The sequence below is a fragment of the Helobdella robusta genome (genome assembly GCF_000326865.2).
Source record: "Helobdella robusta unplaced genomic scaffold HELROscaffold_29, whole genome shotgun sequence".
NCBI lineage: Eukaryota > Metazoa > Annelida > Clitellata > Rhynchobdellida > Glossiphoniidae > Helobdella > Helobdella robusta.
Genome location: NW_008704475.1, coordinates 336,918 through 350,071, shown reverse-complemented (window position 1 = coordinate 350,071; position 13,154 = coordinate 336,918). Strand labels below are relative to the sequence as shown.

The window sequence follows — 13,154 nt, the reverse complement described above, 5'->3', positions numbered from 1 at the left end:
ACTCTCTCTCTTTTGCGTTAGCTTCAGAGGTTTCAACGACAAACACACACAGCGTATATGAATACGCGTGCAAACCACGCATCATAGACATTGCATATGATAGGCGGGGATCTCTTTGTATTCGAACCCAGTCATTGCAATAGCAAGACCAGGCGCCTTTAACCATTGAGCCATCACGCCGATGGGGAGAACATTTTTCAATTAATATAAAAGTTCTAGAATGTTACTTCTAAAGCCTCTGATATTCCATTGGATTATATTAATTTTATTGGTTTTTGGTTGTCATTTATTTTGTTTTGAATTATAGTTGCCTCTAGTATATTGCTTAGTTCTGTTTATTTTTGTAGCATTGCGTTCCCATTTATCTTCATCACTTGTACCGGCATCACCAAAATCATAAACCTCAATTGGGTCTATGCAACTTGACTTATCACTGCAAATATTTGTTTTTTTTATATATCTCTATTTAGATTCTTCTCAGTTTTTCTTGTCTTTACTTAGTTGCTTTTCTGTGGTAAGTTAATAATATTACACTGAATACCTATGTCAATCATTTTTTTACCTTTAACTATTTCTACATATGTTGGCTTTGACTCTTGTTGAATTAATAATTTGGCATCTTTATAAGTTATATTTTTATTATATTTTGTAATTAAGATATTTTTTCCAATCTGTATTTAGGGCACGATTTATCGAATGTTGCGTGTGCCTGCTTGCAATGATAACATTTCGGTGTCTTATTGCATGGAGAATCAAATGTATGTTTATGTCCCTTTTCAGCACATTTGGGGCATATTTGTTTATTGCTCTTACATAATTTGTGGAATACTGTGATGAATTTTTCCGCTACCTCTGACATTTAGTGCACCTCATTGGTGGGGATATGTATTGCTGAACATTGATTTTTTGATAGCAATATTTTAACTCACTTCGCAATTTAGTAGTTTAGAATACAATGATGAATGTATTTATATCAATTTTTTTACCAATTTTTGTTATCTTAATATTCAGAACGTCGTTAACGCCGAATTCTTTCAGTTCTTCTCTTATTTCTTCGACAGTACAATTTATGAAAAGAGGAGTTTTTATCACTCCTTTTACAGAGTTGAGTGTTTTATGTAAATAACATTTTACTTTTATATCCAATATGTAACTTAGGTTCTGAATTTTATTTTTTTGCCCCTCATTTTTTATTTTAATTAAAATTTTTGTTCCAAATATCTTTATAATTTCAGTATCTCCAATGGAAGTTTTTAAAAATTTGAGAATTTTGAATAATGGTAATTTGCTAAATTTCAGTTCGCCATCATTGATAGCTTCTATGACATAAAAGAGGTTTAATTCTTCATCCTCCTTGGCGTTTTGGTTTTTGTGTTTTTGGGAGTTGTTCATTATTTCCATTTATTTTCACGCTAGCTGAATTAAAGAAACCACCCCAAATGGGGCCGGTCAAAAAAGAACTCTCCTATCGGAGACAGTGAAATGAAAATCAAACAAAGGGAAAATCAAAAAAATGAAAAACAAAAAAGTAAACCACTCCTGGAAGTCAGCTTCTGCCAGCGATAGTATTTGGAAAAATAAAAAGAATAAACTCAATTCAATTCAACCAACTTTTTAGAAAATGAAAATTAATAAAACTCCGAATTCACGAAAAATTGTGGAAAAAATTACAAAAAATTGTGAAAACGATGTTTACACCGCCATTGCAAACCAAACACCTTTAAAATATGATCTTTTCTTTTCTTCTGCTTTATCTGTTTTGACATCATATTATCTCCTTTTTAATTTACTACCATCTCTATGATTTGTAAACGATTGGTCATTGCTGGAGCTTCGTCAAATATTAACATGTTATTATTTTTCGTTATCTTAACCAGCATTTTGTTATTCCCTGGCACCAATTTGTCCTTTTTCTTTTTATTACCTCTGGTTTTATTATCTCCTTGTATCATGCCTCTAAACATTTGCATCAGTTTATTTATAACGATGTCGTTATCTCTGAGTTTGATGTCATTCTTGTTTCTTATTAGAGTGGTAGGGATGTCAGTGTCCTTTTCCGGATAGAGAATGTAAGACACATCTACGAGACCTAAAAACATTATGAAATCAAAACGAAAAAGCAATTTAAATGAATATATGTTGTGATTAAAAGAAGTTTTTAAATTGTTGAAAGTTGAAAATTTAAAGATATATTATTATAAAAAGTTATGGAATTTTATATTAAGAAAACTAAAAAAATTAAATAATCACGTTAAAATGACTGACTGATAAAATATGTTGACTGATATAATTACATTATAGTCAATACAATATTATATTCAATTCAATTCAAAAATAGCTTTATTCAGCAAAATAACAACAGTTTTTCGCTAGGAGACCCGAAGTATCAACTTGTAGGGCCACCCAGAGGTGGACATGGGTCCATTTTTACTGACCCAACCCAATCCAACCCATCACTTAACTCAACCCATCCCAACCCAACCCGCCTGAAAATGCAACTTTTCAACCCAACCCGACCCGACCCAACCCACGACCCATCTGCACGAGTCGCAATTTTACCAAACAGGCAAATTTTTACAAATGATATTTAAAAAGCAGAACTCAAAAATACAAGATCATATGTGTAATAAAACACACTGGTGAAGTAATTACACTGCAAGTGTAATAAAATAACATGAAAATTAATTAAAAATTAAATATTACTAATATTTTCCCACAACAACGTCAGACTTTCAAACTTTCAACATCAAACTTTCCATATTTGGCACCTAACTCAACACAGCTCTGCATCAAATTGAGAAGCCCTTTATTTTCAACAGATTTGAATGAGTGGTAACCATCAACACAGAAAAAGATCTGTCTATGCTTCAACATCATTAATTCTTGAGGAGACAGTTGAATTTTTCGTTTCAAGCATTGCTGGATTTTCAACTGTGACTTTGGCAAGACTACAGCACAATGTTTAATATGTTCTTGCTGATTTTTAGTGCCAAAGTTTTTACCTGATGAATCTTTAAACTGATATACCTTATTGCACTTAATACAAGCACAATAGTAATTCACGGGAATTTCGCTTTCATCATTTTCCTTTTTTTGAAAAACCATGTGAAATTTCTGCCAGATTTCTGATTTTAAATTTGTGGGTGCTTTTAATATATACCACCCTGTTTTTTCTGGAAAGAATAAATATACTTAAGTATGTTCAATCAATCAATTAAATTTATCTAATGAATGGGATTTCTAAACTTCAACAGCGCCCAACTAAAATTTGAAAAATAAACCATTTCTAGGTAGAAAAAAGAAAGAAAATGAAACATGAATATCAGGTAAATAAGTAAAATGAGCAATTGAGAAAAAATTCTGATGTCTGTAAAGTATAACTGTAAAGACTGAAGAGATTTGAAATTATGAAAAATAACAATTAAATCTTTAAAAAAGGAATTAAAACATAAAAAATGTAAAAATGTTAATATGAAATTTATTAGATTTTTTACTTTCGCAAACTTAGCAAATTTAAATCACACAAACCTCTCAAATGACGCTGAATTTCTTCTGATTCTGCCATACTTGTAAATAAAACTAATTTTCTCGATCGGAAAGAAGTTAACTTTTGCTCAACTCAATAATCACAAAAAGAAAGTGGAAACGATAGACCAAAGATACAATGATATTACAGCGATATAAAATACACCGATTATTAACTAGTTAAAATGTTCGTTTAAGAATAAAAAAAATACAGAAATAAATTATTTATAATAAAATTTGAAAATTTCAACTCAACCCAACCCACACAACTTTAAAAAATTTGGACCCAACCCAACCCAACCCATGGGTTAACCCAACCCATGTCCACCTCTGGGGCCACCTATGCACAATAGAAAAGGATTATGGATAGTAATAAACATAAACATAAAACTAATTCTATTATAAACAAAATATAAAAATAATAGATGATGAGAAAGGAATTCTTTTAACTATACACTAATAATAATAATAAAACATTTTCGAGTAATATGAAAATTAAGACAATAAAACTAAATGGTCGAGTTGCTATATTAAAAATTAGTCAAGAAAAGTAATTTGAACGAACCAATTTGTTAATTATAGTTTTATAAGAACATAGAGTCAATGAATTCTTAGCATATATTGGCAGTAAATCCCAAAGATGCATTGCTAAAGAAAGTACTGAATTTATATAAAAATTTGACCTGGGTTTAGAAAAATAAAAATCAGAATTATATCTCAAGGATCGAGTATTATAGTTTTTAAATATGATAATTTGCTTATGAAGTAACGGACAAAAATTAAGTTTATATAATTTAAAAAAGAAAATTAAAGAATAAACAGTGTGTAATTGACTTACATTTAAAATATTTGCCATATTATAATAATGGTTAATGTGATCAATTCTATTTAATTTAAACAAAATACGCAAGAAAAAATTTTGATTAAGAGTTAACATATGAAGATTGGACTTCGAACTACAACAGGAATGCAATAAGTTAAGTAGGGCAAAATGAGAGAATTATATGAAGACATTAAAATAAAGATAGGAAACCTAGATCTCAAACGATAAATTACACCCAGATTTTTGGATAGTTTGCTAGATATCCACCTTATATGATCAAACCAATTCAAATTACTAGAGATAACAACACCCAAAAATTTTACAAAATATACTCTTTTAATAAATATATTATTTAGTACTATGATAGGATAATAAATGTCTGTACGAATTGTAGGACCAAAAAAATAAATAAAGTTTTGTCCAGGTTAATTCTTAAGTTATTAGAAACAACCCAATCATAGACATGAATTAATTCATTATTAATAGTAAAAACCAATAAATCAAGATTAGAATGCGAAAAAAGTAAAGTAGTATCGTCGGCAAAAAGTACAAATTTTAAAACACTAGAAGAATTAATAAAGTCATTAATAAAATTTTTAAATAATAGAGGACCCAAAATAGAACCTTGCGGAACACCTGATGCAATAGAAGACAGTTGAGACAGAATTATTAATAGAGACATATTGATAACGTTCATGCAGATAAGAATAAAACCATTTATATGCTATTCCTCTTATACCGTATCTAGATAATTTATTTAGTAAAATTTTATGATCCAATGAGTCAAAAGCCTTACAGAGATCAATAAAAACGCCAATAGAGAATTTTTTAGACTCAAGAGCAAGAGAAACATAATTTATTACGTCAGCAATAGCAAATTGTGTAGATTGTTTAGGACGAAAACCATACTGATTAGAGCAGAAAATGTTATTAGAATTTAAAAAATTAGAAAGTCTATTATGAACAATTTTTTCAATAAGTTTGGCTAAACTAGAAATAATAGATATAGGTCGGTTATTATTAATAATATGCCTATTACCAGATTTAAACAAGGGTATAACCTTAGAAATCTTTAAACATTTAGGGAAATAACCATTATTAAAAGACAAATTTATTAAATGTTGTAAAGGAATAATAATATTATTAAAAGTTTTTTTTAGTAAAAAGTTTGAAAAACAATCATCACCCGAACTATAAGAATTTTTAAAATTATTTATAGAATCAATGATTTCAAGGAAAAAACAATCAAATAAAACAAAAGTGTTTGAAACATGAACATCCAAATACTTACGATAACCGTGACTAACATTTTCACCCCCTAATGAATGACTACAATTAACAAAATTAGAAAAATAGTTGTTAAAATGGTTACATAAGCTCAAGTCATCTTTTATTAGCTCGTTATCCACAGTAATATTATAAGATTGAATTTTTTTCATACTCATACATGACTTCAATAAATTCCAGGTACCTTTAGCATTATGCCTATTTCTATTAAATTGATCCCTAAAATACATATCTTCTGAAACTCTACATAATTTTACAAAAATATTTTTGTAATTTTTATATAACAATTGGTCAGACAAAGATTTTGACTGTAAGAATTTCTTATAAAGTTTATTTTTAACAACAGAGGAAATAACCAAACCCTTGGTAATCCAGGATTTTTTCTTGCGAGTTCGTTTATGAGTTGCTAAACAAAATTTAATAACAGCTTGTTTAAAAATATTAGAAAACAATTCAAAAGCTGTATCAGTGTCTGAACAACTTAAAACAACATTCCAATCAAAAGTCTTTAGGTAATGGTTTAATTTTGCAATGTTGTAACACTTATAATTAAAAGATTTTGTATAAGAATTAGAGGGATTATTTTCAAACGACAGGACAAAAGATGTAAATACAGCAAAATGATCAGACAAAGAAGAGTAAATTACACCTGATTTATGAGAACTCAAATTATTCGTAAAATTTTGTCGATTAATGATGAATTAGCAATAGTGACACGAGTAGGAACAGAAATTAAGGGAATAAAATTCAAGGCGTGAAATAAATTAACAAATTGAGTAGAAGTATTTCTATAGTCACATTTTAATAAGTCAATGTTAAAGTCACCAATAAAATATATAAATTTAAATGAATCAGATTTAATTTTTGATAATAAAGTACATAAATCATTTATAAATAACTTAGGATCAGAGTTAGGAGGAGGATACTTAACATATATCAATCAATTTAAATCACCATTAATAAATACTTCAACTGCTAGTAATTCAAAAGTTGGCGATAAATATAATAAGTCCTCACGGATAACATATTTAAGGCAATTAATAACGAACAAACCAACACCACCACCAATACCATCTACACGATTTTTGAAAGCAAAGTCAAAGCCAGGCATGTTAATTAAATTAGCATTGTCATTATGCAACCATGTTTCAGTTATAGCTATTAAATGAAATTTATTATTACAACATTCAATTAAAGTGCCTATTTCAGTCATTTTATTAATTAAACTCCTACTATTAATATGAATAATCGAAAATACACCTGCGTCAATAAATGGATCAACCTCCTCTGGCGACAGAAGAGGACAGTCCCCATTAACATTATTTAGCAAGTTATCATTTGGATCAATATCACTAAGGAAAGAGTCAGAGTTACCATGAATATTGGATTTGTGGTTAAGATGTTCGGAATCATGGTTGTGATCCATGATTGAAGATCTTATTTTTCGAGTAATCATAATCCCACTCATGTAAGAAGCTATACTTAGGCCAAATTTCTGGATTAAGTAATTTTTGGCATTCGTCCTTAGGCAGAATTATTTTATATGCTGTTGACTGTTGTTGTGTATTTTTATCGACTTCAGTTGCATCGTCAGTTTTGCGTTTGCGAAAAACTGGAAAGCAGTGTATGAATAAAATATTATTGCTTTTCAGATGATTCTCGATAACCTCTTTTTTGCAAGATTCGACATTTTTTCAATTGTCTTAGAGGACTTTAAAGGGCAGTTGTTGCCAGCACCAAAGGTTTTTATCGACGAGCGTTTCATAGCAGGTTCGTTATTACTAGGTTGACCTGGCTGAGAAGAAGATAAGTTATTTTTTCTTTTTTTTGATTTTACTAATTGAAAACCATCGTCAGCATCCATAGATAAAGTTTTTTGAGAATCATTTTCGAAAAATCTGCAGCGACATAAGTTGGTAAATCCACTTTCTTGTCCGTGCAAAATTTAACAATATCAATAATGTGTAACAACTTGTCATATTTGTTGTTAGCTCTCTGTTTAAGTTTAAAACAAGAATTATCCGTTTTAGAGTTTTCCAGATCATTCAGAAGAACTTTTTTACCAATATTAAATTCATCTAAATTATAGAACTGTTTCACACTATTTATAAAAAAAATAGAATAAAATATATATATTCATCATAAAAAGATAAAAAGCATTTCCGAAAGTCGTAAGGGGTAATTAGTATATTTGTAGAATCTGCAAGCTTTTGCAAAAGTATTGCACGTTCAAAAAAAAAATACTTCCAATTGCAAGGTGTTTTAATGCACTACACTGTCGGATGCAACACTCATATCCAGTCTGAGCATCAAATTAGACTAAACATCTACTAAAGCTCAAAGCTGTCTCTGTCGAATGAAAGTTCCGACAACCTAATTAATAATATAGCGTAAGACGGTATTCATATAAATGATGCAAAAGTTGACAACAATGTTTTTCAAAATTTTTGATGAAAATATAAGACCTGATATTGGTCGGTAATTATTCAAATCACAATCATCCAAAGATGGTTTTTCAGAATTAGTGTCAAACAGCAAGTTTTAGAGACGGAGAAAATATTTAAAAACGGCGAAAATAGGTCAATGTTGCTGCCGAAAGTTTATCTGGTTTTTACTAGTCTCTAGTCTAGTTTCTACATGTTGGGTTACTCTAAACCACACTTTAGATATTTTAATTATTCATAGAATTGTGTTAGGTGCCATGAATTCAAGTTTTTTTGCGTAGGAATTATTGTTATTGTTTGAGATGGTGGTAAAATCAGAATGATTTAAAGCGAAGACCACTTATTAAAATTGTTATTTGGCCCCTTGCCCCATGCCAACCCTTTGCAATAGTTTCATTTATATCATTGCTGTTTGCAAATATTTTTGTCCGTAATTCACTACGGATGATCTTTGAGGTAAGCTGACTTGACAAATAGATAAATAAACGAACAAATAAACGAGCAAATAAACAAATAATACTGCAGGTGGGCATGAAAGGGACAGGTCTGTTTAGCTTTTTGAAACGAGAAAAGCTGGCGATGATTCGATTGAGGAATCCCTGGGGTGGCTCGGAATGGAAGGGGGCCTTCAGTGATGGGTACGTTTATGAATTGTCGTTGATGCTTTTGGTCACCTATTTAATTTTATGTGGGCGAAGATGGCGATGATGCTAATTTTTTATTATTATTGTTATTATTATTTTTTTATATTGTTCCTGTTGATTTTTTATTGTTGTTATCATTTATTATATTTGTCTGCAAATAGAAAAATACGGTTTAACTTTTTATCACACGTTTCAATGAAACCTTTCATAGTTTTAAATGATTTCAATTAAATTCAATATTAATTAAATAAATTGTTAATCAAATCACCATGTAGAAGCAGGTATGTTTATATATTTAAGTATAATAATAAACGTATTTATGGAAAAGATAAATAGTTTATAATAAAATGAATGTTTACGCAAATTACACGTATCAAATATTATTAACATTTTGAATACATCAATTTGGTTTTGTCATTACAAAGTTGGATACAATTTTAACTTTTAGCATATAGTTTGGTTTATATTTTAAAGCATAACATAGATTTTCATTTACATTGTTAAATTGGGGTCAATTATTTTTTTTTATCGATTTGGTTTTATATCGTGTTTTTGTTAAAATGTTGTGTTTTATTGCAAAAAAGGACTTTTAACTTTTGAAAAAAAATGTTTATCAATTTTCTGGTTTAATTTACTTATATTCATTGGATTGCACTTCTCGTTAGCAACAGAATGGGCAGGTGTCATCTTGATGGTTGAAACATCAGCATTTCTTCTTTTTTTGATATGCTAAAGTGTGCGCTTTTCAGAACCGGGTGGAAATTTGATTTCAATATTCTTCATGGGAAAGAAACTTCGTTTATTACAATTACAATGCACACACATTTATATACACATAGTATGTGTATATATATATAAATATACATGTTTATATATATATACATACATATGTACGTCATATATATATATATATATATATATATATATATATATATATCGTTATATTTTTGAATATGTCTGTTTATACAGGTGATGCTACGTCGTGCTTTTGTTTATTGTTGCTTGGCATTTGCTTAAGCATCTTCATAATCATCACCTCGTCATCATTACTTCATCATTTTGTAGTTGCTGTTGTTATTGTGATTCATAATTATATCTCCATACTTTTAAAATCTGCAGTATAAACAAGTAGGAATTAAATAATAAAATGTTTGTTATTTGCGGTCAGAATTGGTTTTTTATAAGCTTATTATAAGATCTATACGTATTCAACTTTGTATGGCAGTATAGAATAATAATACTGGCACATGAATTTGGTTAATGGTTTATTTGAATTGTGCTGAATTTGCAAAATTACATTTGCAAAACTAAATTTGTCTTTCAAAATTTGTTAATGTGTATTAATATTATACTTATATAACGATAACGTCTTACATGTTAACACTAACAAAATGTCATCAACCAGTGGCTTTACCATATTGTTTCTCAAGCCATTTATCTTCCTAATTGTCACATTAATCACATAATCTTGCTTCATCATCACACCATGTTTATCATCCTATCGATAAAATTTCTTTTGAAGGTTCACCTAGTTGTTAAATGATATATTTGCTGGATAAATACATTTGAGCCTACTACAATGTTTTCATTTCAGTGTATTATTATTCTTTACATCATTCAAGCAGATAGCTGAATCATATACCTACAAGCTGTATCTTTTATCAGCCTTTCAAATCGGTTCATTGATTTAAAAATCGTTTAAACTGAGGCTACTTTGTTTTTTTTTCTATTCACGTTTTTTATTTCACCATCTTTGTCATTACGTCAACATCTGATAATCATTTCATCATCACATCACCATTACATTATCGTTGCATCATTACGCCGTCATTACATTATAATCTCTAATTTATTATCCTGACTAACTTTTCAACTACTAGGTCTGAGGAGTGGTCCAAAATAACGAGCAAAGAAAGAAGCAACATTGGTTTGACGTTTGACGAGGACGGGGAGTTTTGGTTAGTTGTCTACAGATTGACTTTTTAATTAATTTAATAATAATTTGATTAGTGATAGATTGACTGGTTGATTGGTCGGTTGATTGATTAATTAATAAATTCATTGATCGATTGATTGGTTAATTGATTGATTGATTGATTTAAAGTTTTACTCATTTAAAATTTAGTTTATTCTAATCATGGTCATTAATTCTGCTTTTAATGAAACATATTTTTATTTATAATTGTGACTAAATTGTTTGATTTTTTGAGGGTGGTGCATTTGTAAGTATTTTGTTGATTGAGTTGAATTAAATGCACTAGGATGACGTTTGATGATTTTGTGACCAACTTTATCAACCTTGCAGTCTGCCACATGCTCAATCTCAGTCTCTTCAGTTTACAAAAAAGGTTATTTCAATTAATCCTTTTGGATGCGATTATAAGGGAAAAATTCTAATTAGCTAATAAGAGTTTGCATTACACTGTTTTGTAGATTAACTATTTATTCAGAACCTTCAGGTACTATTCATTTTTTTAAATAATGCGTTTTCAAATCTAGTATTATTTTCATTCGCTTTTTAGTATTCGTTAGAGGATAAATTATCGATTAAGTGTTTTGTTGACTAAAATCCTTCGCTGAAGCGATCTGTCGAGACGTAATGGTGAATTGTTCCAAATTCTAGGTGGAGCAACCAGCATGTAACTATCATCAATCTTCGTATTTGTCATAAGTGATGCTTGCAGTCGGTTCTTAAGGACGTCGGTTTTAATGCATCCATGTTTGTTCTTTTACGAAACTTCCTTCAAGTGTTCCGTCCCACTGGAATGAGCACAATACACACCTTTCAGCAAACAAATGTAAATAAAAACTTGTGACTCTGCCTCAACTCAGTGAACAGAAATAATTTATAAAATTAGTAGTACCTAAAATGAGCAGAAATAAAATAATAGTTACAACTGGTGACAACGCAGTTTAAGTTTGTTACATTTCAAGGCAATGTAAAAAAAATATATCTGCTTATGCTTGTATAATTATTAATTATTGTATAATTGTATGATAATTGGTGATAAAAAAAAATTAACATAGTCATAAACCATTTATAATATTTTAATCTCTCTCTCTCTCTCTCTCTCTATATATATATATATATATATATATAAACATATATATATATATATATATATATATATATACAGCAATAGCAATAATTTTAACACCAATAACAATATTAATAGTGGCAAAATAATGATACCTATTGGCCATTTGTCAATACACACGCAATGCATTTTAATTCCAAGTACTAATTGAAAATTCATTCAAAGATACAATCGTACAACTTAAAATTATAAAGCATGATTACTGTTTGTTATTTATTAATATATGCGCGCCTTTTAAAAAACTAACTCTCTCACGCATATACACTGAAACACACATGCACACACACACGCACACATATCTCTAGAGGAATATCGCGGGGGCTTATAACTTAACAAGTACTATTAAAATTCTTTTTATAATTGTTAATCAATTTTATCTGTTGAAGCAAAAGGTTTTTCCATATTTTTTGTGCCTATGTAAATTATCTTAAACCGAATAGGTTTAATTCTTACCAGTTGAGTACTGAAGACTGGTTGACGTTGGTTGAAATTTTTGCTGGCCGAGACTTTTTCAAATACGCTGATGATGCATTGTGTATAAATTTGAATGTAAACATCCACATTATTATCATCGTCCTCGCCAACATCGTCATCGCCGTCGTCGTCAGGTGGCACGCATCAACATGGCTATTGGCCATTTGTCAATACACACGCAATGCATTTTAATTCCAAGTACTAATTGAAAATTCATTCAAAGATACAATCGTACAACTTAAAATTATAAAGCATGATTACTGTTTGTTATTTATTAATATATGCGCGCCTTTTAAAAAACTAACTCTCTCACGCATATACACTGAAACACACATGCACACACACACGCACACATATCTCTAGAGGATATGTGTGCGTGTGTGTGTCCACATTATTATCATCGTCCTCGCCAACATCGTCATCGCCGTCGTCGTCAGGTGGCACGCATCAACATTGGATGGTGAATGGTCCACTCCGAATCGGGCAGGTGGCTGTATTAACAACAGAGAATCATTTCTTGAAAATCCTCAGGTTAGTTACTCTATTGATTGTTGGTTTGGTCGGTTGGTTGGTTGGGTAGTTGGTTGGTTAGGTAGTTGGGTTAGAAAGTAGTTGGTTGGTTGGTTGGGTGGTCGGTCGGTCGGTTGGTTGGTTGGTTGACTGACTAGCTGGTTGTTTTTCGTCGGTCGGACGTCTGACTTGAAGCCTATTGGTTGGCTGGTCGGTCGGTTGATTGACTGGCTGGCTGATTGGCTGGCTGATTAAGTATATATTTGGTGTGTCTGCTGGGTAAGGTTTGACATGAAATAATTAAAGATCAGTGCCAGCAAATAATTTGTTCTAATTGGTTCACCGCAAG

At 30.1% G+C, this 13,154-nt stretch overlaps 1 protein-coding gene across 1 annotated transcript in view; it reads left to right on the top strand.

Moving 5' to 3' along the window:
* Positions 1-13,154, top strand: part of HELRODRAFT_112487 (hypothetical protein) — a gene marked incomplete at its 3' end in the record, with an annotated part of 44,659 nt that overhangs the window by 29,259 nt on the left and 2,246 nt on the right. The window contains exons 7-10 of the mRNA XM_009020739.1: positions 8,605-8,717; positions 10,604-10,681; positions 10,985-11,071; positions 12,733-12,826. Of these exons, the coding sequence (XP_009018987.1) occupies positions 8,605-8,717; positions 10,604-10,681; positions 10,985-11,071; positions 12,733-12,826 (372 nt within the window). The remainder of the gene's footprint in view (positions 1-8,604; positions 8,718-10,603; positions 10,682-10,984; positions 11,072-12,732; positions 12,827-13,154) is intronic.